This window comes from Heterocephalus glaber, unplaced genomic scaffold, assembly GCF_053883595.1.
Source record: "Heterocephalus glaber isolate CG9 unplaced genomic scaffold, H.glaber_assembly_v1.0 deba00000071, whole genome shotgun sequence".
NCBI classification, from domain to species: Eukaryota; Metazoa; Chordata; class Mammalia; order Rodentia; family Bathyergidae; genus Heterocephalus; species Heterocephalus glaber.
The window spans coordinates 17776856-17802828 of record NW_028258137.1 but is presented as its reverse complement, the minus strand read 5'-3'; the positions used below and the strand labels follow the sequence as shown (position 1 = coordinate 17802828).

At 45.1% G+C, this 25973-nt stretch overlaps 3 protein-coding genes across 9 annotated transcripts in view; 2 read left to right on the top strand and 1 right to left on the bottom strand.

Moving 5' to 3' along the window:
* The window catches only part of Slc7a6 (solute carrier family 7 member 6), a 33421-nt gene extending 12882 nt beyond the window's left edge, over positions 1-20539 (top strand). For 2 of the 4 annotated variants that reach the window (XM_021256810.2, XM_021256808.2), the window contains exons 2-10: positions 1356-1914; positions 12813-12938; positions 15284-15428; positions 16097-16220; positions 16431-16534; positions 18561-18657; positions 19394-19543; positions 19656-19839; positions 20345-20539. In XM_021256810.2, coding sequence (XP_021112469.1) covers positions 1356-1914; positions 12813-12938; positions 15284-15428; positions 16097-16220; positions 16431-16534; positions 18561-18657; positions 19394-19543; positions 19656-19839; positions 20345-20439 — 1584 coding nt within the window. In that variant the 3' untranslated portion in view covers positions 20440-20539. Of the gene's footprint in view, positions 1-1355; positions 1915-9097; positions 9249-12812; positions 12939-15283; positions 15429-16096; positions 16221-16430; positions 16535-18560; positions 18658-19393; positions 19544-19655; positions 19840-20344 lie in introns of those variants that run through there. The other 2 variants (XM_087215306.1, XM_087215259.1) reach the window with 2 other exon arrangements.
* Positions 1-25973, bottom strand: part of Slc7a6os (solute carrier family 7 member 6 opposite strand) — a 41458-nt gene that overhangs the window by 9026 nt on the left and 6459 nt on the right. For 3 of the 4 annotated variants that reach the window (XM_087215495.1, XM_087215541.1, XM_087215469.1), the window contains exon 5: positions 980-25891. In XM_087215495.1, coding sequence (XP_087071621.1) covers positions 25764-25891 — 128 coding nt within the window. In that variant the 3' untranslated portion in view covers positions 980-25763. Of the gene's footprint in view, positions 1-979; positions 25892-25973 lie in introns of those variants that run through there. The other variant, XM_087215571.1, reaches the window with a different exon arrangement.
* Positions 16452-25973, top strand: part of Prmt7 (protein arginine methyltransferase 7) — a 67820-nt gene continuing 58298 nt past the window's right edge. The window contains exon 1 of the mRNA XM_021256797.2: positions 16452-16534. The gene's annotated coding sequence lies outside the window, so the exon portion shown is untranslated. The remainder of the gene's footprint in view (positions 16535-25973) is intronic.

Genomic DNA, 25973 nt, shown 5'->3' with positions numbered 1-25973 from the left:
GCCTCCTGAGTAGCTAAGATCAAGGTATGCACAGCTGTGGCTGGCCTGATCTTGTTCTTATCCTTGGAAGTTATCTCTGTGACCTTCAAGGATTGACTCCTGGATGGGAATCAAATAACTCACTAGATTCCTTTCTCTAAAATGAGATAGGTAGGATCAGGGGATCTGAAGCATGACCTGTACAGGAATTGAGGGTAATGGGTCAGAAAGCTGCTTATTTCCTCTGACACATCCTGGGTCCTTCATATGTAGTTTATTGTGGAATTCAGCTTCCTTGAGGTTTCTGTGTTGGCCCAATTATAATCCAAAGGTAGTGGACGTCTGTATGCCATCTCTCAACAGGATGCTTTCCAAAACTAGATCTGGGTTGGGTGCCAGGATTCCTGGGTACTGTTCTGGGAGAGTTTCTCTGCAGCCCCAGATGTTAATAAGGGATAGTGGGAGGAGGACAGCAAATAAGCCAATGTCAAGTTAGCCTCAGGTTATTTTGACTCTGGATATTCTTTTTCCATCCTGTTTTATTATGTAATCTCTTCCTTTTGGGAAAGGAAGGTGTTGAATGGGCTGGCAGCAACATGGGGAGTAAGGTGGGTGTAATGGACACAGCAACACACAGGTGTGTATTTTCTCAAAGAGCTTCTCCTTGATCCAGTTTCTGCAATAGCAGTGTACTCTTTTTTTGTTTTTGTTTTTTGGTACTGGGGATCGAACTCTGGACCTTGTGCTTGTGAGGCAGGCAGCAGAACCACTGAGCTAAATCCACGGCCAGTGTACTCTTGTCTTATCATCTTAGCCCTGCCGCTGTTCTTTACTGGTGAGTGAGAAGTTGCAAGCATCCCTGTGTATGCCTGGGCACTGAAAAAGTCCTTTTGTATGTTTGAGTGGTGAGTGGTGAGTCCCTCTTTGTGTTAGAGCTGAGTGGGCAGCACCAGTTTGCATGGAAAATGAGAGGCCTTTCAGGCAAATGAGGGCTTTGTACCTGCTGTGAGGACTCAGGTCTTCTCTTCAGGGCAGGTTTGTGGGTTTTAAGCTGGAAAGAAGAGAGTAAAATCAACATTTAGGTAGAATCTGTGCTGTGGACCAACCCAGTGCCTTGGACAATAAGACAGATAATTGTTGGAAGTCATCATCAGATCATGTCTGAGCTTTCATGATTTTTTTTCTCAGGAGCAGTGGAGGTCTGATAGTTCTATTTCTGTTTCCTGTGGCAGGAACTCAGACAGGCCTATTTTATTGTGTGTGTGGCATGTTGTCCCTCAGTGGAAGTGAGCAAAGATCTGCCTGCCTCTCAGGTCTAAACCAGAGATTTACCACTTCCTGCCCTAAACTTGACTTTTTTTTTTTTTTTTGGCCAGGCCACAGTAAATACAGGTGTGCAGGAACTATTTGCCATGGAAGCCAAGGAGATTGAGAGCCCTATGCCCACTGACCATCTCCTCCCTGGTACCAGCCAGCCCAAGGTGGAAGAAAATGTCAACTCGCCACCTGAAAGGTCCCCAGAAACTATGCAGCTAAAGAAGGAGATCTCCCTGCTGAATGGGGTTAGCTTGGTGGTGGGCAACATGATTGGCTCAGGGATTTTTGTCTCTCCGAAGGGGGTGCTACAATACACTGCCTCCTACGGGTTGTCACTGGTTGTGTGGGCCATTGGTGGACTCTTCTCTGTTGTGGGTGCCCTTTGTTATGCAGAGCTGGGGACCACCATCACCAAGTCAGGGGCCAGCTATGCTTATATTCTAGAGGCCTTTGGGGGCTTCATTGCCTTCATCCGCCTGTGGGCCTCCCTGCTAATTGTTGAGCCTACCAGTCAGGCCATCATCGCTATCACCTTTGCCAACTACATCATCCAGCCCTCCTTCCCCACCTGTGATCCCCCATACCTGGCCTTCCGTCTCCTCGCTGCTGCCTGTGTGTGTAAGTATGGGGGCTTACTGTGGGAAGATATGTGGGGTGCTGTCATAGCAATATGAGTGCCTTATAGTTGAATAACTTATTTTGCACTTTTGGAAGAGGGGAGGGCTCTTATCTTTCAAAGTAATTTCACCAAAGTCATTTGATCCTGAGAGTTGAGTAAACATAAAGGATGAGGGTGGGAAAAGTTTGTATCTCTTCATGACTTTTGGTCCCTTAACTCTGGACTGTCCCTGAATTCTGTTCCCCACTCTGTGAAGAGGTAGGCACATGTCTTATTCTTTTGTTCTGGTCTGGTATTTTGACTGGTGTTAGCATCACTAGTTGTAACTTAACCCAGAAAGGGATATCAGTGTCAAGGCCTTTATTATTTATTCCAAAAAAAGGGTTATTTTTACATCCCAGCTTTTCATCTTAAACCAGTTTGAAGGCATCTGTGAGCAAATAGGTTCCTAGACTGTGGGGTCCCTTATCTTCCAGCTTCCAGGACCCCTCCTTTCTGCCACTGCCACTCCATGGCCTGTTGTAAGCATTAGGCACCACACAAAATGGCTTTTTCCCATTGGTATTTCAAATTTCCTTACAATGACTTTGTAAACAAGCTATGCCCACAGCCAGTGTGAAGATCATGGCTTCAGCCCTACATTTAGGTTTCTGATGGCAGAGTTGAGAGATCCCAGTGGCTCCCTCTTTATCTTCCTCTCTTTTGGAGTGGTAAAGAGGGACTGTGTGTGAAATCACAGAAAGGAGAGAAGATTGCTGTGAACTTACCCAGCCTCACAGAGCTAGAGCTTTACCTCATCCAGAGTTCCCTGTGTTTCTTAGCACTGTGCTACCAGAAGCACTTAATTATACTATGTTCTCTTACCTCTGCTTGCAAAAGCTTTGGTTGTATATAATATACAAAATATTTGGTACATACTTCTTTCTTTTTTTTTTGGTACTGGGGATTGAACTTGAGACCTTGTGCTTGCAAGGCAGGCAGTGGCACCAATGAGCTAAATTCCCAGCCTGGTACATACTTAAATTTTAAAAATTTATTACATGGCCAGAGAGGTGGCTCAGCAGCACAGCACCTGCCTGGCAAATGTGAGGCCCTGAGTTCGATTCTTGGTACCAAAAAAAAATTATTACAGTAAAAGACATACTACCATTAATCCTCCTCAGAATATTCCCTGTTACTTTTTTTTTTCTTTTCTCTGTTACTTTGAACATATACCCTATCATTCTTGCCATTTTCTGAATCAGTTCTGAAAGTCCTCTTTTGTGTCTTTATGAGGTGTGATTAAAAAATATGGTAAATGCTGCTGCCAAGTGCTGTCCAAAGTAGGGGCAGTTCACAAAACCAGTTCCTTCTTAACTGACTGGGCTTTTTTTTTCCTGACTGAGATTTTTGTTTGGCTTATTTTCTTTTTGAAATTTAGGTCATAGAATCAAGATTTAAAAAGATCTGGGGTGTGCTGGAAGAGAGTCCCTTTGCATACGAATGGCAGTGAGAACAGCCTAATCTGGAGAAGCCTTATGTGGAAGAAACCAGTTAGGTCATAATTAGGGGGGGAAAAACCAAAGATCGGCAGTTAATCCATGATGAGGCTTGGGAAGGATGAAAGAATGAAGTTAGTCTGGAAATTGAGATGAAAGAATCGTTTGGTCTAACTGAATATAAGATACCTATATATTCTTCAGTTAGATGAGTTTTTAAAGGCAAACACTTTTTTTTGGTACCGGGGATCAAACTCAGGTCCTTACGCTTGCAAGGCAGGCAGTGGAACCACTGAGCTAAATCCTCAGGCCCAAACGCTGTTTTTTTTTTGGTATAGAGAATTGAATTCAGAGTCTCACACATGTAGCACATGCCAGCCTTGAGTTACACCTCCAGCCACAAATAAATCTTTATATTTATCCCTAGTACTTTCTCTGAGGCTTCAATCTGAGAAAGTACTTAAATATCTGTGAAAATAAATGAATTTACAGTATTTTTAAAGTTTAAAACTTTTTAATTGCATATAAAACTGTACATGTTTTTGAAGTGAATTAAAGGTACCTTAAAAGAGTGGTTCAACTTGTTGGTTGGAAGATTGCACAAAGAAGTTATAGCTATGCCAGGATAGATTAAAATTGCATTTAGAACAAAGGGCCCAGGAAGTCTCCATGTAATAAGTTCTAGGGCAGAGGCTGCAATTGGCCCACAGATGGATTTGTTAGGCCTGTGTGGTGTTTTAGTCTTTTTTTTGTCTTGTTTTGCAGGACTGGGAAATTGAACCCACTGCCCTGTGGATGGTAGGCAAGCACTCTACCACTGAGCTACATCCCAGTCCTCTGCATGGTGTTTTAAATAATTTTTAATTAGTTGTCAACATCTTAGAAATCAGGGTTTATCGTTTCTCTTGGAGAATCAAAAGTGGTGGCAACCTTGTACCTAATTTCCTGCCTGTTGCGATCAGCTGGATTTCAGTAGCTGCTTGTCCTGTAAATTTCTCAGAGAAGTTGGGTGTGGTGGCCCATGCCTGTAATCCTAGCGCTCAGGAGGCAGAGGCAGGAGGATCAGCAAGAGTTCAAGGCCAGCCTGGGCTACATAGTGAGATCCTGTCTCCAAAACAACAACACACAAAAAAATTTTCCCAGAGAGATTTAAAAGAAACATCTGCTTCAGAATTGAGAGAGAGAGGGTACCAGTGGTCTGAAGAATGACTCAGAAGTCTAGCTTGGCAAGTAAATGAGTTTATTAGCGGTTACTTACATAGTGGTGTATGGCTTATGGGCTGTAGTACTACTGAAGTCACCAGCCCCCCTTTGCTAAGCTATTGCTTTATTTATTTATTTTTTGGTACCGGGGATCGAACTCAGGACCTTGTGCTTGCAAGGCAGGCCTGGTGCTAAGCTATTGCTTTTGTATGGTTTTAATTAAAACAGCAAAAACAGGATCAAAGACAAGAAGAATCCTTGGGAAAAATCATGTGTACTGTGTTTCCATTCCATCTTTATCAGGAACTCAGTGGCAGGAACTCAATGGATCTCAGCAAGCACTGTCAAGCCATAGTGGTGTGCTGCAGTCTGGCACCAGCCTCTCCACTATAAAATGGAGTTACTTTGTTATTTATTTTATTTATTTATTTATTTCAGTCTTTTTTTTTTTTTTTTTGAGTTTTTTTTGAGACAGGTTCTTGCTGTGTAGTCTAGGCCAAACTGGCCTTGAACTGGTGGGGATCCTTTTGCTTCAGCCTCCTGAGTGCTGGGATTACAGGCTTGTGCCACCGTGCCAGGCTAAAATGGAGTTACTTCGAGTAGGGTTCAGAGGATCATTTGCCCTTTACTGTTGCTCCCTTTAAATGGATTATACTCTTCCCAGTCCATTACCATTACTTACCTCTGCTTCCTCTCATTTTATACCCAGACTTTCTTGCCTTTGCCTATTTGTATTACTTTATTGGCCCCTGAAGCATTGCTGCTTCAGATCTTGGCTGTCTGTACCCCAACCCACCCCATTCTCAGGTTACATAAGCAGGGAGTTTCAAGCAGCTATTTTGGGATTTCACGCTATCTTAGGTACTTATTATCCCACAGTATTTTTTTTTTTTTTGGTACCAGGGATCAAACTCAGGTCCTTGCGCTTGCGCAGCAGACCACGAAACCACTGAGCTAAATCCCCGGCCTGTATCCCACAGTATTGGTTCTCAACTGGATGTGAGTTTGTCTTCCAGGAGACATTTGGCAATGTCTGGAGGTATTTTGGTTGATATACTACTGGGAGGTAGTGCTGTTGACATCTGGTGGGTACAGGCCAGGGGTACTGCTGAACATCTTGCCTGAACAAGACAGCCCAGCACAATAAAGACTTATCTGGCCCAAAATGTCAAAAGAGAGATTCTCTGTTCTAAAGATGTGCTCTTCATATGTATTCTGCAGTCTTGAAGTTTTCTCTGATGAAGTAGAGCCTCAGGCTGGCCAGTAAGGCAGTAAGAACTCGGTAAGGTTAGGGGTTTTACCTGCTTATAGGAAATGATGGTTCTTGAGGTACATAGGGTCTCCTCTTTGGCTAGGTGGCCAGCAGTATTTTTGGTAACCTGGGTGCCCAGTATTGTAAGAAAACAGTAAAACCTTGGTTTTCAAGAATAATTTGTTTCACTCATAATCGAAAGCACTTGGTTTGTTTGGGGTTTTTTTGAGACAGGGTCTTGCTGGCCTTGAACTCACTATGTAGCCTAGGCTGGCCTTGAACTTGAAGCAGTTTTCTTGCCTAAGCCTCCCAAGTGCTCAAGTGCTTGGATTATAGACATGCACCACCACACTTGCTGGGCTCCACAAGAGCAGTAAGGGAGGGAGAGACAGAGAGACAGTTACTAGTTGTGATGATGTGACATTTGGCGTATGTACTTACATGCCTGTATTGCAAGATATCGCTTGTTTCTCAAGTTAAAATTTCTTAGAAATGTTTCCTTGTCTTGCAGAACACTTCCAGACCAAGTTAAAATCAAAGGATTGACTGTACTTGATTTCACTGCAGATGGGTGATGTTTCTGGTTTAGGTGTTGACGACATCTTACCTTGAAGCTGTCACGCTGATATAATGGCGTTATGCAGCCCAGGGCCTACTCAGAGCTGAGATTCTGTCCTCCTGAGTGTTAGTTTGCTAGGGTTTACAATGAGGAGGAGAAGGAAGGGGAAGGAGCCTGCTAGAAATGAGATAGGAATGAAGAAACACCCAGTGATCCCTGACTATCTTTCCGTTGTCTCTTGCTGTCTTGGACACAGGCCTCATCAGAGTTCTGAGTAGAAAGGATATTATTCCCTATTTTGGTCAAGTGTTGGTATGGGTAGGTAGCTTTCATGTTCTGAGAGCAACCTAAGTCTAAAGGACTGAATCTTGGTCTTGCTCAAAGACTGTAACCATGTATACATAGTTTGATTGTTCTGATAACAAGACTAAATGTATTTGTGTGATTAAAAATAAGGAATACTTTTTTTTTTTTGGTGCTGGAGATTGAATCCAGGCCCTCATGTATGCTAAGCATGTGCTCTACCACTGAGCTATACCCAGAACCTCAAGTAGAGCTGTTGCCCCAAGTAGAGCTGTTTTTTTTTTTTTTTTTCAGACGGGATCTTGATATGTTGCCATGTTGGTGCTAAATTCCTGTGCTCAATAGATCCTTCTGCCCCACCCTCCCAAATATCTGGGACTATAGGCACATGTATCTTGCCCTGCTTTAAGGTTTTTTTCTTTTTTTGTGGCACTGGGGATTGAACCAGGGACTTGTGCATCCTTAGCAAGTGCTCTACCACTGAGCTACATCTTCAGTATTTTTTACTTTACTATGAGACAGGATTTTACTATATAGCCCAGGCTGGCCTCAAATTTGTAATCCTCCTGCCTCAGCCCAAATAGTTGGGATTATAGGCATAAATCACTGTGCCCAGATTAAGATACTTTTTTTTTTGATATTGAACTCAGGTCCTTGTGCTTGCGAAGCAGGCGGTCAAACCACTGAGCTAAATCCCTGGCCCTAAGATACTTTTTTAAAAAGGCACATATTGGGCCAGGGATTTAGCTCAGTGGTTCTGCTGCCTGCCTCGTAAGTGTAAGGACCTGAGTTCGATCCCCGGTACCGAAAGAACAAAAAAAAAGGCACGTATAGCCAGGTGTGGTGGCCCAGGCCTGTAATCCCAGCACTTGGGATACTTAGGCAGGAAGATTACCGTGAGCTGGAGGCCTGCTTGGGCTATATAGTGAGTTCAAGGCCAGCCTCTATTACAAAGTGTGACCCTGTTCAAAAACAGAAAACAACAAGGGCTGGGGATTTAGCTCAGTGGTTCCGGCGCCTGCCTCACAAGCGCAAGGTCCCAAGTTTGATCCCCGGTACCAAAAAAAACACTAATTTTAAAAAGGCATGTATATTACATATACATACACATATATTCTAGGAGGTAGTTCCTGATTCTGGGATCTCCATTTGCAAAAGCTGATCACCTCTGGAATGTTGTAGGGAATTTCACTCCTAATAGACTTGGAGGATTTTTTTCTCCCTTTTTTCTTCCCTTACCTTTGTTGTTGCTGTTGCTGTGTAACATTGCACTCCTCTATCCTTGAATGCTGCTTACTAATATCCAGTCTATTTGTGGGAGGAGCTGATTTCCTTCCCCTTCCCTGTGGAAAAGGGAACCGTGACTGTCAGCGTGGTTGGGACTGTGACTGGCTGCCCAGCTATCTCTTCGTCAGGCAGAGTATGAGAGGTGCAATTCTATTAGGAAGCACATGTATTGGGCTGGGGATTTAGCTCAGTGGTTCCGGCGCCTGCCTCGAAAGCGCAAGGTCCTGAGTTCGAAACCCGGTGCCAAAAAAAAAAAAAAAGGAAGCACATGTATTATTCAACATTAGTTTGGGTTTCTTACAGCAAAAAACCTAAAGCAGCATGGTTCAAGCATTGAAGTTTATTTCTCTCATTTTTTTTTTTTTTGGTACCAAGTATCAAATTCAGGTCCTTGTGCTTGTGCAGTCTCTCATATGGTTTTGTTTTGGGTACCGGGGATCAAACTTGGGTCCTTGCACTTGCGCAGCAGGCAGCGAAACCACTGAGCTAAATCCCTGGCCCTCTCATATGTTAAAGATGGCAGGGTAGGGGCTGGGGATTTTGCTCAGTGGTTCCCGCTGCCTGCCTAGAGAGTGCAAGTGCAAGGTCCTGCGTTCGATCCCTGGTGGGGGCGGGGGAGATAGGCAGGGTGGGCTAGTAGGACTTTGAAAATCCTTCAGGGGGTGGGGTTCCTTCCTCTGTCTCACTATCACAAAGGCAGAGATACTTCCTGAGGTCTTTTTTTTGTTTTGTGAGTTTTTGGTACCCGGAATCGAACTCAAGGCCTCATGCTTGCCAGACAGGTGCTGCACCACTGAGCTACATCCCTGGCCCTTTTTTCTTTTTCTTTTCTTTTTTTTTGGTACCAGGGATTGAGCTCATGACTATGCTTGCAAGGTAGGTGTGGTACCACTAAACTAAATCCCTAGCCCCTGAGGTCTTTTTTGTTTTGTTTTGTTTTTGAGACAGGATCTTGCTTTGTAGTTCAGGCTGGTACCTGACTTCTTTTGCCCTGCCCCTAGCTTTGCCTTCTGCTGCTACATGATGGAAAACTGACTACTATCATTGAGAAAGAAGCATATGTGCATGGTGATTAAGTCAAAAGTATAAAAGGGTATACCATGGACAAAGCCTCCCTCTCTCTCCAATCCAGATCTTTTATCTCCCTCCCCAGAGGCGGCCTCACCAGCCAGGTGCTTTTGTATCCTTCCAGCTGGTCTTTTGGATCAGGCCCTACAAGGACTTCCATGAGGAGCAGCCTTCATTCATTAGGTCAGCACACAGTCATTGAATTTCCACTGTTGTGCCATATTTCCTTGAGTGCAGAGAGGAACAAATCTGTAGGAAACTTGCAGTTGGATGGAGGGAAGGAGGAGTGGAAATGGGATCTGTGCCTGGCAGTGTGGGCTGAGAGGTGTGTCGGTCTCTTCCACATTTGGGTACAGACACAACCAGGATATTGTTAGTCTTTTCTTTCCCTGTGGATGTTCATCTTTTTGTCTCCCTCCATTTGTTCCCTTCTATCTTTCCTTTTCTCTTTTCTCTCTCCTTCCCTTCCTCTCTCTCTCCTCCCTCCTATCTGTTTTCTTGGTATTGCATTATCCTTGCCAGTCTTTTTCTCAAAAGTTTGTGTCTCTTTTGTGCTTCTTTTTGTCATTCTGCTTCCTTCCTCTGCTTATTTGTGGTTTCTGTTCCTGTTACTAAGGGCTTGTATGTTCTTTGACTTGCTGTGGTTTCTGACTCTTAGAGTAGCCTTCCACTATTGGATTGATTTGGTCTCTTGTATTTCAACTCCACTTTCCTGGGAGAGACAATCTAATAGGCCTGGCTTTTGGTTCAGGGTCTGGCTCCATCTGTTATGATATAGGAAGGGAACAATTCCCAAGCAAAGATTGGAAAAGTACCTCAGAATAGCTTACTGTACAGAACAGAGGATTACTGGTGACTGTTAATGACCTATGTTGGCTTAGCCCACACAGATCTTTGATTAGCAGAGTAGGTCACTGGGAAGACCTCCCAGTAGCATGCATTCCTTTGGGTTTCTTCTCTCATTTGACCTCTATGCCACCAGCCCCCACCTCAGGATTGACAGTGAGCACCTGTGTTATTTGCCAGTGTATAGAGTAAAGCTCTTGAAGCATGTGAAGGTCATTCTGCCATAAGTGATTTTTTTTCACAGCTGGCTCTGGTGCTGCTCTCCTTTTGAGTGGAAGAAGTTTCATCTTTCTGACAGTTTCCTTGGCTCAGACAATTGGCTGTTAAGTCAAAGCCATCACTACCTTGATTCCAACCAGAGTTCATCAGTTCCCCTGTTTGCTTGGCAGTGAGCTTAAGAGCACACTATACTTTTGTTGCCTCCTGAGAATTTGTGATCTTTGGGAAACAAAGCCCAAACACCCAAGAAGAGACCTACTTGAGACAGGTCTCCACTGGACCAAAGCATTAAACACTAACTGCTCTGCAAAGTGGGGATGCTATTGGGTTCAGAGGAGTGGGATCTCAGGGGAGGCTGGCTGGTGTATTTGGAGAAGGATTTGAGAGAGAGTAGGGGCTAAGATAGACACTGGAATATAGTACTAGGGATTGAACCTAGGGCTTTCACACTAAGCTGTATCTCCAGAATTTAAAAGACTTTTTTGTCCTGAGACAGTGTCTCACTAAGTTAGTCAGGCTGGGCTTGAACTTGGAATTGAAGGACTTTTTTTGGTAGTGTATCTGGCATAAATAAGGAAAGGAGAGGTCCGGCTGAGAGAGTGCAGAATGGGTAGGAGCAGGTGGAAGTACTCTAGTGGATGGTTGATGCAGTACTGGTGATGAACCCAGGGCCTCACACATGCTAAGCAAGCATTCTACCACTAAGCTACTTGCTCAGACTTTTTAATTTTATTTTAATTAATTAATTAATTAATTAATTTTTTGTGCCAGGGATCGAACTCAGGACCTTGTGCTTTCAAGGCAGGCACAGCACCACTGAGCTAAATCCCTGGGCCTGTTTGTTTTTGAGACAGGGTGTGGCTATGTAGTTCAGGTTGTCCTTGAACTCACTGTGTAGCCCACTCTGGCTGCAAACACATGCTGATCCTCCTGCCTCAGCCTTTTGAGTACAGGGATTATAGACATGAGCCACCATACCTGGCTTTTTTTTTTTTTTGGTACCAGGGATTGAACTTGGGACCTTGTGCTTGCAAGGCAGGCGACAGAACCACTGAGCTAAATCCCTAGCCTTTATCTTTTATTTTTTTGAGACAGGGTTTTGCTAAGTTACCCAGGCTGGGATTCTCCTGCCTCATCCTCTCAGTAGCTAGAATTACAGGCATGCCCTCCCTTATTCATGCCCGATATATACACAAAAGAATTGTCCTTTCATTCTTCCACTGCTATCTCCACTAGCAACACCCACTCCCATCATCTAGCTCAGCCCCTGGCCCCTGTGAAAACCTCCAAATGTAAGTCATCCCCTCCCTTAGTTTTTGGCAGGCTCCAAAAGACTTTGTGATAAATATGAGGTCTACAAAAAGTTCGCTGTTTGGAGGCTTGGGACAGTCAGAGGTGTCATTGTGTTCCTTCTTCCCAAGCCTCATCCTTTGATCCCTATGGATCAAAGCAGACCTTTTCTTAGCAGGAGCCAAGTGCTAGGACCTTGGTGGGCATGGTGGTATATACCTTTAATCTCAGCACTTTGGGAAGTTGAGGCAGTAGTATTGCAGGTTAGAGCCCAGCCTTGGCAAATTAGCAACTTAGCAAAACCCTGTTTCAAAACAAAAAATAAAAGAAGGGCTGGAGATGTAGCAGCCTGGGTACTTTAGCAAGACCCTGTCTCCAAGTAAAAAGTAGTAAAAGAGCTGGGGAGGTAGCACAGTGTGAAGACCCTGAATTTAGTACTCAGTATCAAGCCAAATGTGGTGGGGAACACCTGTAATCCCAGCACCTGGGAGGCTGAGACAGGAAGATCGCTGGGAGTTTGAGGCCAGCTTGGGCTATATAACAAGACCCTGTCTTGGGCAGGGGATTTAGCGCAGTGGCACTGTGTCAGCCTCAAAAGCACAAGGTCTTGAGTTTGATCCCCGGTACCAAAAGAAAAGAAATATTACTCAGTATTGGGGTTACAGAAGGGCTAGGATCTCATCATAGGGCCCCAATGTCACTGAGGTGAGTGAGGACCTAGGCTTAAAGGCAGCCTGGGGAGGACTCACTTCTCCATGGCCTTCACTGAGAATTTACCTCATTCATTCCTCTGTTTTCCTCTCCCCCACGCCCCTGCCCCCTTGTGGTACTGCGGATTGATTGCCTTCACATTGAGCTACATCCCTAGACCTTTTTTATTTTATATTTTGAGACTTGGGGTCTCTCTGAGTCATTAAGTTACTCAAGCTGGGCTTGAACTTTCAATCCTCCTGCCTCAGCCTCCTAGAGTGCTGGGGTTATAGGCGTGTACTACCACACCTGGGTTTAATGAGTATTTCTTGTCCCCACCATCTGATGTGGCCATAGAGAGGTCTTTGCCTCTTTGAGTTTGGAATCTGGGGAGTGTGGGTGGGGAAGAATGAGTGCGATGAGGTCAGTCATTCTTAGGTCTGGAGAGAACTTCCAAAAATGGCTCTGGCAGTCAGAATGTGTGAATATGTGTTCATGCATGCCTTTATATTTTTGAATGTCAGTAGTGTTGGGATGACCATGAGTGCTATCAGCTAGCAGATTTTCCTGTGTGGTTCTCACTGGTCCATTATTCCCTCTAACTTAGGCAGAAAGGGCAGAAGTGGTGTTTTCTATAAACAGAGGTTGAGACTCTGTGCCCTCGGCTCAAGCCTGCTGGTGACTTTATGGTTTTCCTTCTAGGTCTGCTGACATTTGTGAACTGTGCCTATGTCAAGTGGGGCACACGAGTACAGGACACATTCACTTATGCCAAGGTCCTAGCGCTCATTGCCATCATTATCATGGGCCTTGTTAAACTGTGCCAGGGTAAGAGGGGCCCAAGGTGGGAAGAAGGGTGGATGTCCCAAAGAGTTACTCTGATTTCCTGAGGAGGGTATGGGGATTTCACTGGGTTACTGCTTAGGTCTTCTTGTGTATGTGTTGGAATGTATCAGTTAAGCGTGAGAGATGTCCATGAATCTCTTTGTGGGCTTCGTGAGCCAGGCAGGGTTGGACATGTCAGGCCCTCTCTCAGGGGATCTTCCATTTGTGGTGTCTGGGATCATTGCAGGAAGCCAGCCAAGGGCCTACAAGCTCTTGAAACTTGGCTCATAACTGGGTCGCAGAAGTCATCTGGGGGTTACAGTGGCTTCTGGTTTTGGTCTGTGACTGCCAGCAGCAAGTAGGAAAACTTGATCCCTTGACCCTCCTATAGAGGGGTGGCAGGTTGTTTGTGTGTGTGTGTGTGTGTGTGTGTGTGTGTGTGTGTGTGTGTACTGGAAATAGGATGTAGAAATGGGTGGTTATTTTACAGTCTACTTTTCATCTGGCCTTGGGTTCAGCATTCCCTTCCAAAGTCAGCTCTCAACAAAATACTAGAATAATGTGAAATTGGCAGTCTTTCTAGGATGTTGGCTTTCAAAAAGCTTTTCATTCCTAGGTCAAAGCAGACTGGTAGTAAGGGTAACAAGATCATCTGAGTCCTTAAAAAATCCTAGGGAATCTTTAGCCAAGGGCATCTTCCTTATTTAGAAACAGCTGTGTTTATAAATCACCTGGGGAGGTGAGACCTATTGGATCACACTCTAAGAAGCTGTGCTTTTTTACCACTGAGGTGCTGGGGATTGAAGCCAGGGCCTCATTCGTGCTAGGCAAACCCTTTGCCACTGAGTTACACCCTGCTCCCAAAGCTGTGCTTTAGTAAAGTGCTTTGGGTGATTCTTAGGCAGGTGGTCCAGGACCTTTGTGCACTCATGCTGAGTAAGTGCAGCCAGCCATCTGGATGTCCCTGGAGTCTTGGCTTTTGGAGTAACCCTTCCTCCAGGATCTGTGCCTCAGGAAACCATTGTTCTGTCTAGTGACTAACACCCTGGCTGATGGGGTCTCTATTTTCCCTTTTCTTGCTATACACCCAGCCCTTTTATGACCCTAGAGAGCTAGGTCTAAGCTTTCTCCAGGGGGTGATGATAACAAGTTTCTTTTCCTTCTTTTCTTTTTTGATACCGGGGATCAAACTCAGGACCTTGCAATTTCGAAGCAGGCACATTTATGCTGAGCTAAATCCCCAGCCCCTTAATTTCCTTAGAAGTCTGAGTCTTAGCCAGGCATAATGGCACACCTGTAATCCCAGCACTCTGAGAGGCTGAGGCAGGAGGATCACAAGTTTGAGTCTAGCCTAGGCAAGTTAACGTAGTGAAACCCTGACTAAAAAAGGGCTGTGGATGTAATTCAGTGTAAAGGCCCTGGGTTTAATTCCCTAGTAGCCCCAATCCCCCACCACAACACAAACAGAAACCCCTAAAAGGGGGTTTGTGTCCAGAATGTCTGTTTCCTGGCAGCTAGGTGCTGCCCCCCTGGGCTTTCAGGTGTGCAGTCTCTTGAGTCCTCTAAGGAGAATGACAGGTTCTTTGGTTTCCTTGGAGGGTAAAGGTGGCCCAATGAGAGATAAGAAGACCTCAGTTCTATAGCTTGCAGTTTCCTGCCCCACCTACTGCAAGTAAAGCAGCAGAGTCCTCTTCATGAGACTGATAAACATAAGCAACCAAGTTGTGCAGTGATGTAGACCAAGACTGCCGGGAAGTGTGATTGTTAATGGAAAGTGAATCCTTCACTGCTATAACACCAGTTTATGGTGTTATAAAAATTAGGTGGAGGCTGGGCATGGTGGCCTATGCCTATAATCCCAGCACTTTGGGAGGGAGAAGCAGGAGGATCACAAGTTTGAGTCCAACCTGGGCAACTTAGTGAGACCTTGTCTCTTAATAGATAGTGAGAAGGCCTTGGGTTTAATCTTTAGCACCAGGAGAAAAAAAAGGTAGATCTGTGGCCTGCTGTGAAGTCACTTGCAGGAAAAGAAATTCCTTAGCACTTTGGAAGAAGTGTTGTTACATCAAAAGGCAGCCAGGAATGCATTTAGTTTTTGGCTGTTGTCTAGTTTCGCTAAAGCATGTTAATTTTCCTGAGGGAATGGTGGGGAGGGATAAGTACAAGGAGTTGATGGTGGTTGTTCTTTTGGTATTAAATGACTATTTTTTTCTTCCCCTTGCCCTATTGTTTTTTCTTTCTTTTCTTGCCCTTCTTTGTCTTCTTTCCCTTGTTACTTTTTTTTTCATCTTCCCCACTTCTCCTTTAACCTCTTCTTTCTTGAACCCCCCCTAATTTTGCCCCCACAGGACACTCTGAACACTTTCAAAACGCCTTTGAGGGTTCCTCCTGGAATGTGGGAAACCTCTCTCTTTCCCTGTACTCTGCCCTCTTCTCTTACTCAGGTTGGGACACCCTTAATTTTGTAACAGAAGAAATCAAAAACCCAGAAAGGTAAAGGCGAGATCACACTCTCATTCCCCAACTTGGCTGGAACTCCTGCTGATAGTGGGCACACTTTCTCCCTCTGCCTCTCATCCTCTATTTCTCCCTACTCCCCCTTCTCCAGTTAGGAGGGGGTTGGGGCTAGGATGGGAGTGAATTAAAGTGGGAAAGCCCTTGGCTTTCACCCTTATGTTCACAGTGGAGGGTCCTCAGGGTCCTTCCTAGAGGAGACGTCCGTGGGCAGCAGCAGACCCAGCTGGGGCTGAGGTGTCAGGACCTTGCACTGTGGTGCTTAGACTGTACCCTGGGGAACCTGAGCTGCTTCTGGCCAGCAGGGTCCCCAGCCTGGCCTCTAGTTCCCAAAAATCTTTGCATTTGTCTTGATATCATAGATTCAGGATTATGAAATCTTGTGGGACCTTGTTGGCCCTACTGTGGTGAGGATTAAGTATTGTTAATGAGCTATCTTTAATGGGAAAGCTCTCTCTCCTGCAGTAGATACAGCCCAGGGGCATGGGATGCATACCCACCTTAGGCTACAAGAGGAAGATGGTCTTGTCTCAAAGACCTGGAGGCCAGTGAACTGTTAAATGTTAGGAAAATACCAATGGAGACGAAGAACTGTGATCCCCAGGAGAGGTTGATTCTAGGTAGTCCTATGTTACTTGTCCTGACAGAAACTTGCCCTTGGCTATTGGGATCTCTATGCCAGTTGTGACGCTGATCTATATCCTGACCAACGTGGCCTATTACACAGTGCTGAGCATTTCAGATGTCCTTAACAGTGATGCAGTAGCTGTGGTGAGTCTCTTGGGATCCTCATTTGTGCATCATCTCATGTTACTTAGAAATCCTGAATGGGCCAGTCTCTCTCTGCAGCCATTGCAACTCTGGAGTTCAACGGGATGGGTCTCGGTCAGGGGGTGGGCTCCTCAGTAGTGACTGTATTTGTTCTAAGAGGATTAGAAATCCTTGTCTGGGTTGATTGTGCCTTTTGTGCTCTGCCCCTAGACATTTGCTGACCAGACGTTTGGCAACTTCAGCTGGATCATCCCCATTGCTGTTGCCCTGTCCTGCTTTGGGGGCCTCAACGCATCTATCTTTGCTTCATCAAGGTACTGTATCTCTGCTTTACTGATAATTGACTCTGACATTCATTTCTCTGGAGCTCCAGACTTAAGAGCTTCTCTTTTCCCGTCTCCCTCACATGGGTAGACAGTGTGTGTATATGTGCCTTTCTCTAAACATCTGTGTGTGACATGAACACAGACTGTAAAGGGTATAAGGGAGGAAGGCTACAACTTGTAGTAGTGGCTCTGAAGGTCACCAGGTTTTAGGCTCCTGGTGGGTTTTACTGCAGCTCTATAAATAACTGAGCACTTAGTGTGTACCAGGTACCAGTGCTATGAGTAGGGTGACTCAGTCTCTCACTCCACAGAAAACACTGCAGCCAAAAGTAGGCTCCTCCTCTCCTCTCTGCAGAGACCTGTCTACAAGATCACTTATCCATCCTGTTGTTGCAGAGGAAGTAGCAGATCCACCTTTTCAGGGGTTCTGCACTTTCTCTTTTTCAGCACTTTGCTTCATTATTTTGCCCTTCTCTTTGGTAGATGTTCGCTTGAAGTCAGCTCTCCCCAAGCTTCTCTTCTTTCCACTTATGGAAGTCACAAACAGCTTTTCTATCTCCCCTTTTCCTCTTACTGGATTCACTTAGTGTGTGTCTGGTGCTGGGGATTGAACCCAGGGCCTTACACATGCTAAGCATGTGCTCTGCTACTATGCTACACACCCCACTTCTGGGTGCTCTTCTTGAGAGAGTAATCTACATTTCAACTTTCATTCATTTTCTGTTATAATTTGGCTTCTGTTACTTGAAAAATATTATTAAGGGTACTTTCTTCTTAGCCTGTTTTTAGTCCTTATTCTTTGAAGCAAGAGATATATTTTCTTTCTGAAATGATTCACAAGGTTTCTGTGACATCTGATTTTTTTTTGTTTTTTGTTTTTTGAGACAGGGTCTTGCTATGTAGTTCAGGCTGGCCTTGAACCCACTATGTCCCTCAAACTCATCACAATCCTCCTGCCTCAGCTCTCTAAGTACTGGGACTAGAGGTGTGCACCATCACATCTGGCAACATCTGATATTTTATTTTTATTTATTTATTTAATTTATTTTTGGTACCGGGGATTGAACTTGGGTCCTTGTGCTTGCCCAGCAGGCGGCGAAACCACTGAGCTAAATCCCTGGCCCTGCATCTGATATTTTAGAAGGCTTCTCCCCTTCCCTTTTTTTCCCCTCCCCTCCTCTTTTCTCCCCTCTCCTCTCCTCTTCCTGTAGTGGTGCACGCCTGTAATCCCAGGACTTGGAGGCTGAGGCAGGAGGATTGGTGTAAATTCAAGGCCAACCTGGGCTCCATAATGAGTTCAAGGCCAGCTTGAATTACAGAGTGAGACCCTGTCTCAAAAGAAACAAAACAAAACAAAACAAAAATATGGCTGTTCTTTTCTTCTCTCCCTCCTCCCCTCTCTTTTCTCCTTCCCTTCCTTTTCTTTCTACCATTCTGGGGATTGAAACTCAGACCCTTGCACATGCTAGGCAACTGAGCTACACCCTGGCCTCTGGATGACCTTCTGTAAAAAGCCATCATGTTTCTGTGAATTTGTGGAATGGCAGAGTGGGAATACCCCTGGTGGGATGGATTGGGATGCAGTAGGTGATAGCAGGGTTCAGCATCTGTGAGATGTTGGTGAGGTATCTGAGAGAAGAGAAGGGGAATTTTTTTTTTTGGTACCAGGGATCGAACTCAGGTCCTTGCGCTTTTGAGGCAGGCGGCGGAACCACTGAGCTAAATCCCCGGCCCATGGGGAATGTTTATAGAGGATGGTAAATTCCATCAATTAGAGCTTGGGGTATCAGTGGATAAGAGTGGGGTGAGGCCTTCCCAGGAAGTGGAGAGGTACCCATGGTTGAAGAGGGTTGAAATGCCTGTGAGTATATGAGTAACAGGCTGGGCATGCATAGAGCCTGAGAGATTGTCCCCTCCTTTTTTTCTGGGACTCTGAGCATAATTTGTCTGAGTGAGGAGTGTGGCTAAGTGGCTGAGTGTGAGAACCCTGCTGACACATTTCTTATCCTTCCAGGTTGTTCTTTGTGGGCTCCCGCGAGGGCCATCTCCCAGACCTTCTGTCCATGATCCATGTTGAGCGTTTTACACCCATCCCTGCTTTATTGTTCAATGTAAGCCCTGCTGTGGGAGGTCTGGGCACTGTAACAGGGACCCCGAGAAAGGTTACTACACGGTTTTAAAAAACAGTTCATTATATTTTTTGTGGTGCTGGGAGAAGTGCTCTACCACCAAGCTACACTCGCAGCCTACTTTTTCCTCGTCTCTTGCAGAATAGACTTGTTTCAAATCCTTTGTTGATAATCGGGGGAAAAGATGGGGAGTAATTCTGTTCTTAAAGTTTAAACAAATCTATCCTTGTCCCAGGACTATGGTTCCTGACCTGTGTCCTCTAGGATTCTCCCCTCAGCCCCCAAGGACAAATTCTGTCATACTTTCTCCACAGAGGGTATGAATCCATTTTTCTATTTACATCTAAAGCCCTAGGGTGATGGGATGGCTCTGCAAGCATTTCCTCCATTTGTATGCCAGGTCTAAGCACCTCCTGGGGCACAGTATCATTCAGGTTGCATTGAAGGCTGCCCTGTCTGCCATCAGAAGGGGAGAGGAGTCTGCCTTGTTACAGAAGTGCTTGTAATAAGAGGGAGGCATTGAGTGTAGCAGACGGAGAGATGCTGACTTGAAGGTTAATGTGAGGAATGGACCTACTAGATGCCTAGGCTCACTAGAAACCAGTGGTAATCTGGTGAAGCCATGTCAGATCTGACAGCCTGCTGGCTGGTGAAGTCTCTGGGTGGGCTGGTGGTGCCAGTGGTCACTCCTTCTCTGCACTCCATTCCTCTCTGACAGTGCACTATGACGCTCATCTACCTCATTGTGGAGGATGTTTTCCTGCTCATCAACTACTTCAGTTTCAGCTACTGGTTCTTTGTGGGCCTCTCTGTTGTCGGACAGCTCTACCTTCGCTGGAAAGAGCCCGAACGGTCCCGGCCCCTCAAGGTTAGTGGCTCTGTGCAGAGTAGGAGGGGTGGGTCCTCTCCCCAAGGGGCCTTGGCCATACTCTGTTCTCTCACCCCACCCTACTTAATATTTCATTCCTCCTCCTTTTCAGCTGAGCCTCTTTTTTCCCATCGTGTTCTGCATATGCTCCATGTTTCTGGTGATTGTGCCTCTCTTCAGCGATACCATCAATTCCCTCATTGGCATTGGAATCGCCCTCTCCGGGGTTCCTGTGTACTTCATGGGTGTTTACCTGCCAGAGTCCCGGAGGCCACTCTTTGTTCGGAAAGTCCTGGGTGAGCTCCTCTTTGCCCTGTAACTCACTGGTTGTGTGCCCACAGAGGTTAACAACTTCCTTTGCCCTACTCATGATTTTCTGAAGGATCAGACCTGGCTGCCCCACCAGACTTCTCTTTTGATCTTGACATGATCCACTTTAGTTATAACTTTTTTTTTTTGGTACCGGGAATGGAACTCCAGACGTTGCGCTTGCAAGGCAGGCGGAGGAACCACTGAGCTAAATCCCTGGCCCAGTTATAACCTTTGTGTACTGTTTCGGGGTCAAAGCACTCCCTCCTGAGAGTAGTCTACCTGAGAAGACAAGCAGTCATACCTCAGAGGCTATCTGGGGATGGAACGGAGGATAGTGGGGCTTACTGGAGCTGAGGGGCAAAGCCTGGCTCAGGGTGTCCAAGACACGGATGGGAGGGAGCCAAAGATGTGCTTTCAGCCTTCTGTGTTCAGGCTGGGGCAGTTGCTAAATCTGCTTGGTAAATCCTGTGCTTTTTTATTTTCATTTAGCTACTATCACCAGAGTCACCCAACACCTTTGCTTTTGTGTCCTGACTGAGCTAGATGTAGCTGAAGAGACAAAGGTTGAGAGGAAAACTGACTAGAGGCCAGAGGTGACATCCCCCAAGATCCGGAAGGCTGGCCACTGGTGGCCACAGCCGTCAAAGTCCAGATACCTGAATTAAAGGAGCTTGTTGACTCACATTCTATAAGGGGGCTCAGGGACAGGGCTCGTTCATTGGTAAGCTATGGGAGGATGCTCAGGGTTGGGGCCAGTCTGAAGGTGGGGATCTCAGGAAGGAGGGGAGGTTGGGGAGCAGGGGAATGTTGTTTTCCTCCTGGTGGATAAGGGCAATCCTGACAAACACTTGGTAAATGAAGTGGGGGAAGGAACGCTAAGTTGATGACTAGGGCTGGTGGTTCACAACGGTTTGAAGTTTGAACCAGGAGTCTACACAGGGGCTACTTTTGGGGAAGTTTTCCTCTGATCAGGTCCAACCACCTGACTTACAATGCTACCGTTTCTTTAACTGGCTCAAAATTCTTCCCTGGAGAGAGGGTTGTATGCCTTTATTTCTTTGGAAGGATGGACAGCAAAGTTTTATTTAACCAATATGGGAACCCTGTTTCTCCCATTTTCTGAAATCTTCAAGAGGAATGCTTGTCTTGGAACTTCACACTTTTTTTTTTTGATAATCCAGTATTTTCTTTTTTTTTTTTTTCTTGGTACCGGGGATCGAACTTGGGACCTTGCAAGGCAGGTGCCGGAACCACTGAGCTAAATCCCCGGCCCTTCACACTCTTAACAGTACTCACGATGGGAGGAAATCTTTTCAGGGTCTCAACAGTGCCCACTGAAGGTCCCTCTTATCAAAGTTGACCTCTTGTTTCTGGGTTCATATGCTTAGAGGTGCAGCATTTCATTGTGTACAGATTATCCATCTCCTCGAGGAGGTCCTTCCTGCCTCACTGAGTTTGGTTTGATCTTATTTGTACTTAAAGTCTTTAAGGAAGAAGGAAAGTTTCTGGCTCCATAACAAGCTGGTCTTGGCCACCAACTGCACCCTTTCTAGCTGGAACCCTGGTGCTTCAGTGGAGGGCATGGTCCTGAAACAGGCTGCGAAAAACCTCACTGCTCCAGCTGAGAAGCAGCAGCTTTGCAACTAAGTGGACATGCTGTGACTGCCACCAAATTCAAACTCCTCTATTCCATTATTTGTTAATCCAGAACACCAATTCTGTAAAACATTAGTGTTCATTTGATTATAGGATACAATAGGCTATGTTTAAAAATTCAAAGTACCCAAAATTGAGATTTTTCTACCTCCAGATATGATTCTGACAACAGACTTTGTGTTGAATTTCACACAACTTCTGTTGAGTCTTAGCTGTTACATCATTAATATGTAGATCAACATGTTACTAGTACCTGACTCAGGTCCAACAAGGACAGATGAACAAATTTATGAGTCAGAAGTCTAGTAATACTATTTTTTTTTTTTTGGTACTGGGGATCGAACTCAGGACCCTGCACTTTCGAGGCAGGCGGTGGAACCACTGAGCTAAATCCCTGGCCCTAGTAATACTATTTTGAAGGATAATCCTTTATTTTATTGAGATGTTAGGTCTTTGTTCTAATTGATAGCAAGTAAATCTCTGGTTTCTGGTAGGGACATTAAGAGTGCTGTAATATTCTGGAATTCAGGTGAATCACCTGAAATTTACCATCCGTGAGTTTGAAGAACATCTCACTGACCCAAGTCATCAAATACTTGTTCCTCTCTGTAAGGGCAGGTTTAAGGGACTGCTGTGCAGACCCAAGCAAGCCCACCCTGGTGCTGGAAGTAGTTATTTTATTTTCTGAAAAACCCACACCAGGCTGTATCCTCTTTTCTGTCCTGGGTACCAGGCTTTGTTTACACTCCTAGCTACTCCTAGCTGCCTTAGTGTGAATTATAGTAGTGTACTCCTGCTGGCCTTCCCTTGCCAGAGGCCTGATGGGGCTGCAGTCTCAGGAAGAGCTTGGTACTTGTGGGACTTCCATTTTCTTCCTGTGGACATCAGTGCAGACCCCAGGAGAAAGGCTACTTCAATCTCAATCTGGATGCTCAGCTGACTGTAAGAATGGAAGCAACTACTTTTGGTGCTCAAGCTGGGCCACCAGGTCAGGCCAGAGCAACAAGTTTGGCTATATGGAGCTTTCCTTCATGGGCAGGATGGCTGCACTGGCTTGTACAACAGTCCATTTTGGACCCAGAAGAACCTGCTGGCTTAGTATACTCCATGGACAACTTATCCTTAGGTTTTGGAATTGGTCAATAGTAAAGACAAGGGCTATGAGGCAATCTCCTCTTCTGACCATTCTTCACCAAACTGGTCTGTCACAGATAAGGGAGCAACCCTGGCCATATTATTTGCTCAATAAAGATATGGGGGAACATGGTCACAGTTGCCTTTGGTTTAGGGTGTGCATCTGTGAGAACATAAGAGGGACATTCCTACTGTCATGGGTTTGGGATTTGTGTAGCAAATTCTTGCCTGATGACAAGGAGTCTTACGCAAAGGCTGACTTGCCTAAACTATATAAACAAGATTCCTTTCTGAGCCAAGTTGGCACCCATCCCAGGGCTCCTCTGGAGCTAATCCTTAAAGCAGAATGTGTTGGTTTTGAGGATCCCTGACCCTGGCTATAACATTCTCTACCCTATAACCAGCTGATCTCAGGAATCTGCTGCCCCCCAGTGGCTTCTATAGTAGGAGAAACAAAGGCCTCACTACAGAGATGCCCCATACTTGCTTAGTGAGCAATGTCATCTCTCATTACTGGATGCTAACAGCATTCTTTGCCTCTGGGGTGGATAGACTTCTTTCTTTTCTTTTTTTTGGTACTGGGGATTGAACTCGGGTCCTTGTGCTTTTGCAGCAGATGGCAAAACCACTGACCTAAATCCCCGGCCCTGGGGCGGATAGACTTCTCCCATGAACCCTTCTGTGGGAGGAAAGCCAGACTCCCTAAAGCACTCAAGCTTCACGGCAGAATTAATTCCCACCAAGTTTTTGTCTCTTTTAATCCAGTGTGGTAATAATCCCTTTTGCTATGGTACAGTTTGTACCTTTTTGCACTGAGCAGTTTGTGAAGTTGTTGGCCCTCTAATGTTGGCAAAACTCATGAACATATAAATAGTGGCCAACACATTTACAATGGCAGAGTGGTTTTTAATCATTGGTTTCTGTGCCTACAAAAGAGACGAATATGACTAGTATTAGACGTTAAGTTGTTGCTTATTACTTGCAACACTGAATTGTACCTTTGTGAATACTTACAATTTGGCTAACAACTCCATGCAGATATGAACTAATGTAAAGGCTTACAAAAAGGAGATAAGGGCCGGGGATTTAGCTCAGTGGTTTTGCCACCTGCTGTGCAAGCACAAGGACCCAAGTTCGATCCCTGGTACCCGCCCCCCCATACAAAAGGGAGATAAAATGAAAGAATAGGTGGAAGTAAGACAGAGTAGTAGAGATGGGACAAAGGCTCCTCCCTAATTCATTTTTCCATGTGACAGTTGGAGACTGAGTCTCACAAGCATATCTCAAATCAAAGGTTCTGTGTTGCTCCCCTACACTTGTGTTGCCCACTACAGTAGCTATCACTTTCATGCAGCTGAATTAAAATGAAATCAAAGCTGGGCATAGTGGAACATGCCTGTAATTCCAGGACTCAGGAGGCCAAGGCAGGAGTATTGTTACAAGTCCAAGGTCAGCCTGAACCAGGGAGACCCTGTCTCAGAACAAAAAAAAATAATTACTGTTTTTCAGTTGTACTAATGAGATTGTAAATGTCGATAGCTACATGCAGCTAAATGGCTACTATTGCACAGTGTAGATATAAAACATATCCCTGTAGAAAGTTCTACGGGATATGGGTGGGGGAGGGATAAAATTTATTTTTAATTCAGTTAGGACAGCTGGGGTTTGTAAAGGAGTAGGGAGAGAATTTGCTAACTAAAGAGATACAAATTCTGGTAACAAGACTGGTTCTGTTGACAGTATAGTCCACCTTCCATATCCAAGGACTCTGCATTCCTGTATTGAAACAACTGTGGCTGGAAAATACTTGGGGTGAAAATTGCATCTGTATGACACATGAACAGGTTTATTTTTTCTTGCCATTATTCCCCAAACAATATGTATATAACAGTTACACAGCATTTATATTGTATTAGGTTTTATAAATAATCTGGAGATCACGGAGTATGCAGAGGACGTGCAAGGATTCTGTGAAAATACATCATTTTATACAATGGACTTGAGAATCTGTGGATGTTGGTATTCACAGGAGGTCCTGGAACCAATCACTCAAGGGATGATTATAGTTTAATTTTGGTGAGTGATATGAATAGTAAACATTTTTTGAATAGAAAGCCATGTTCAGGATGTGCTTTCTTTTTCCTCTCAAGTCCTTACTAAGGTTAATTCTGAAACATCTGCCTTTTTTTGGTGGGGTAAAAGTATAGTAGAAAAACACCTAAGATACTCAGATTTAAAGATTTTGAGCTGGTTGGTGGTGCATGTCTATATTCCCAGCACTCGGGAGGCTGAGGCAGGAGGATCAGCATGAGCTGGAGGCCAGCTTTGACTACATAGAGAGACCCTGTCTCAAGAAGCCAAAAAAAAAAAAAGTTTTGAAGGAATTGCCTGTTTCCATGTTCAAAAGTAGTTTTATTAAACAGAGTTAACACATTCATGCATACTATTTTTTGGGCACCACTGCCAAAAGAAGACAGGAATCTTTACAACCATTATCAGAGTATGAGGCCAGGAGGCAAGATAGCTGTTAACACCTCCCACATAAGCTGTTACTATCTAGACTGCTGCTGCAAGGGACCTACCAAAGCCCTCCTAGGTGCCCATTATCAAAAGGAATGGGCTTATTCTAGCAGCAGGCAGTTGGTGGTAAGGGAAACAGAATCTTACTGCAATGAAACCAAAGCCTCTCCGCCCCTTTTTGCTTTGGCATAGAACTAGAATGCCAGGAACAATGCCTAGGTGAGGAAGTGAGAGGAATTTGCCATTTTACAATTTTTTCCCCAGATTGTATAGTCACTTTTGATTTGAGACCAGGGGCCCCTACTGTGAGTGGCAAGGATTTACTCCATTAGCTTAAGTTTTCAGTGTGCTGGGATGGTACTGTTGGGTTTGCTTTTCCATTCTATCTCTTTAGCTAGGAATCCTAAGAGGATGTCACCATGCCAGTTAACTCTAAGCACAGAGCCCTCTTGGGCCTGTGATAAAACCTCATGGCCGGGCCGGGGATTTAGCTCAGTGGTTTTGCCACCTGCTGTGCAAGTGCAAGGACCCGAGTTTGATCCCCAGTACCAAAGAAAAAACAAAACAAAACAAAAACCTCATGGCCATTACAAGGGCATCAGTCTGAATCCAGGTCCTGGAGGTTGTCATAGCCAAACTCCTTCTGTATATCCAAAGGATACTTGCACCAAACCTGTCGCCTGCTGCCTCCTTCTTCCTCACTGAGGCTGTCATAGTCATCAGAACCTAGAAGAAGACACCAGCAATGGACTCTTACTGTATGATTTTATAGGCTACCAAAGAGCCCTTTCCTTTCTGAAAAAGGTTT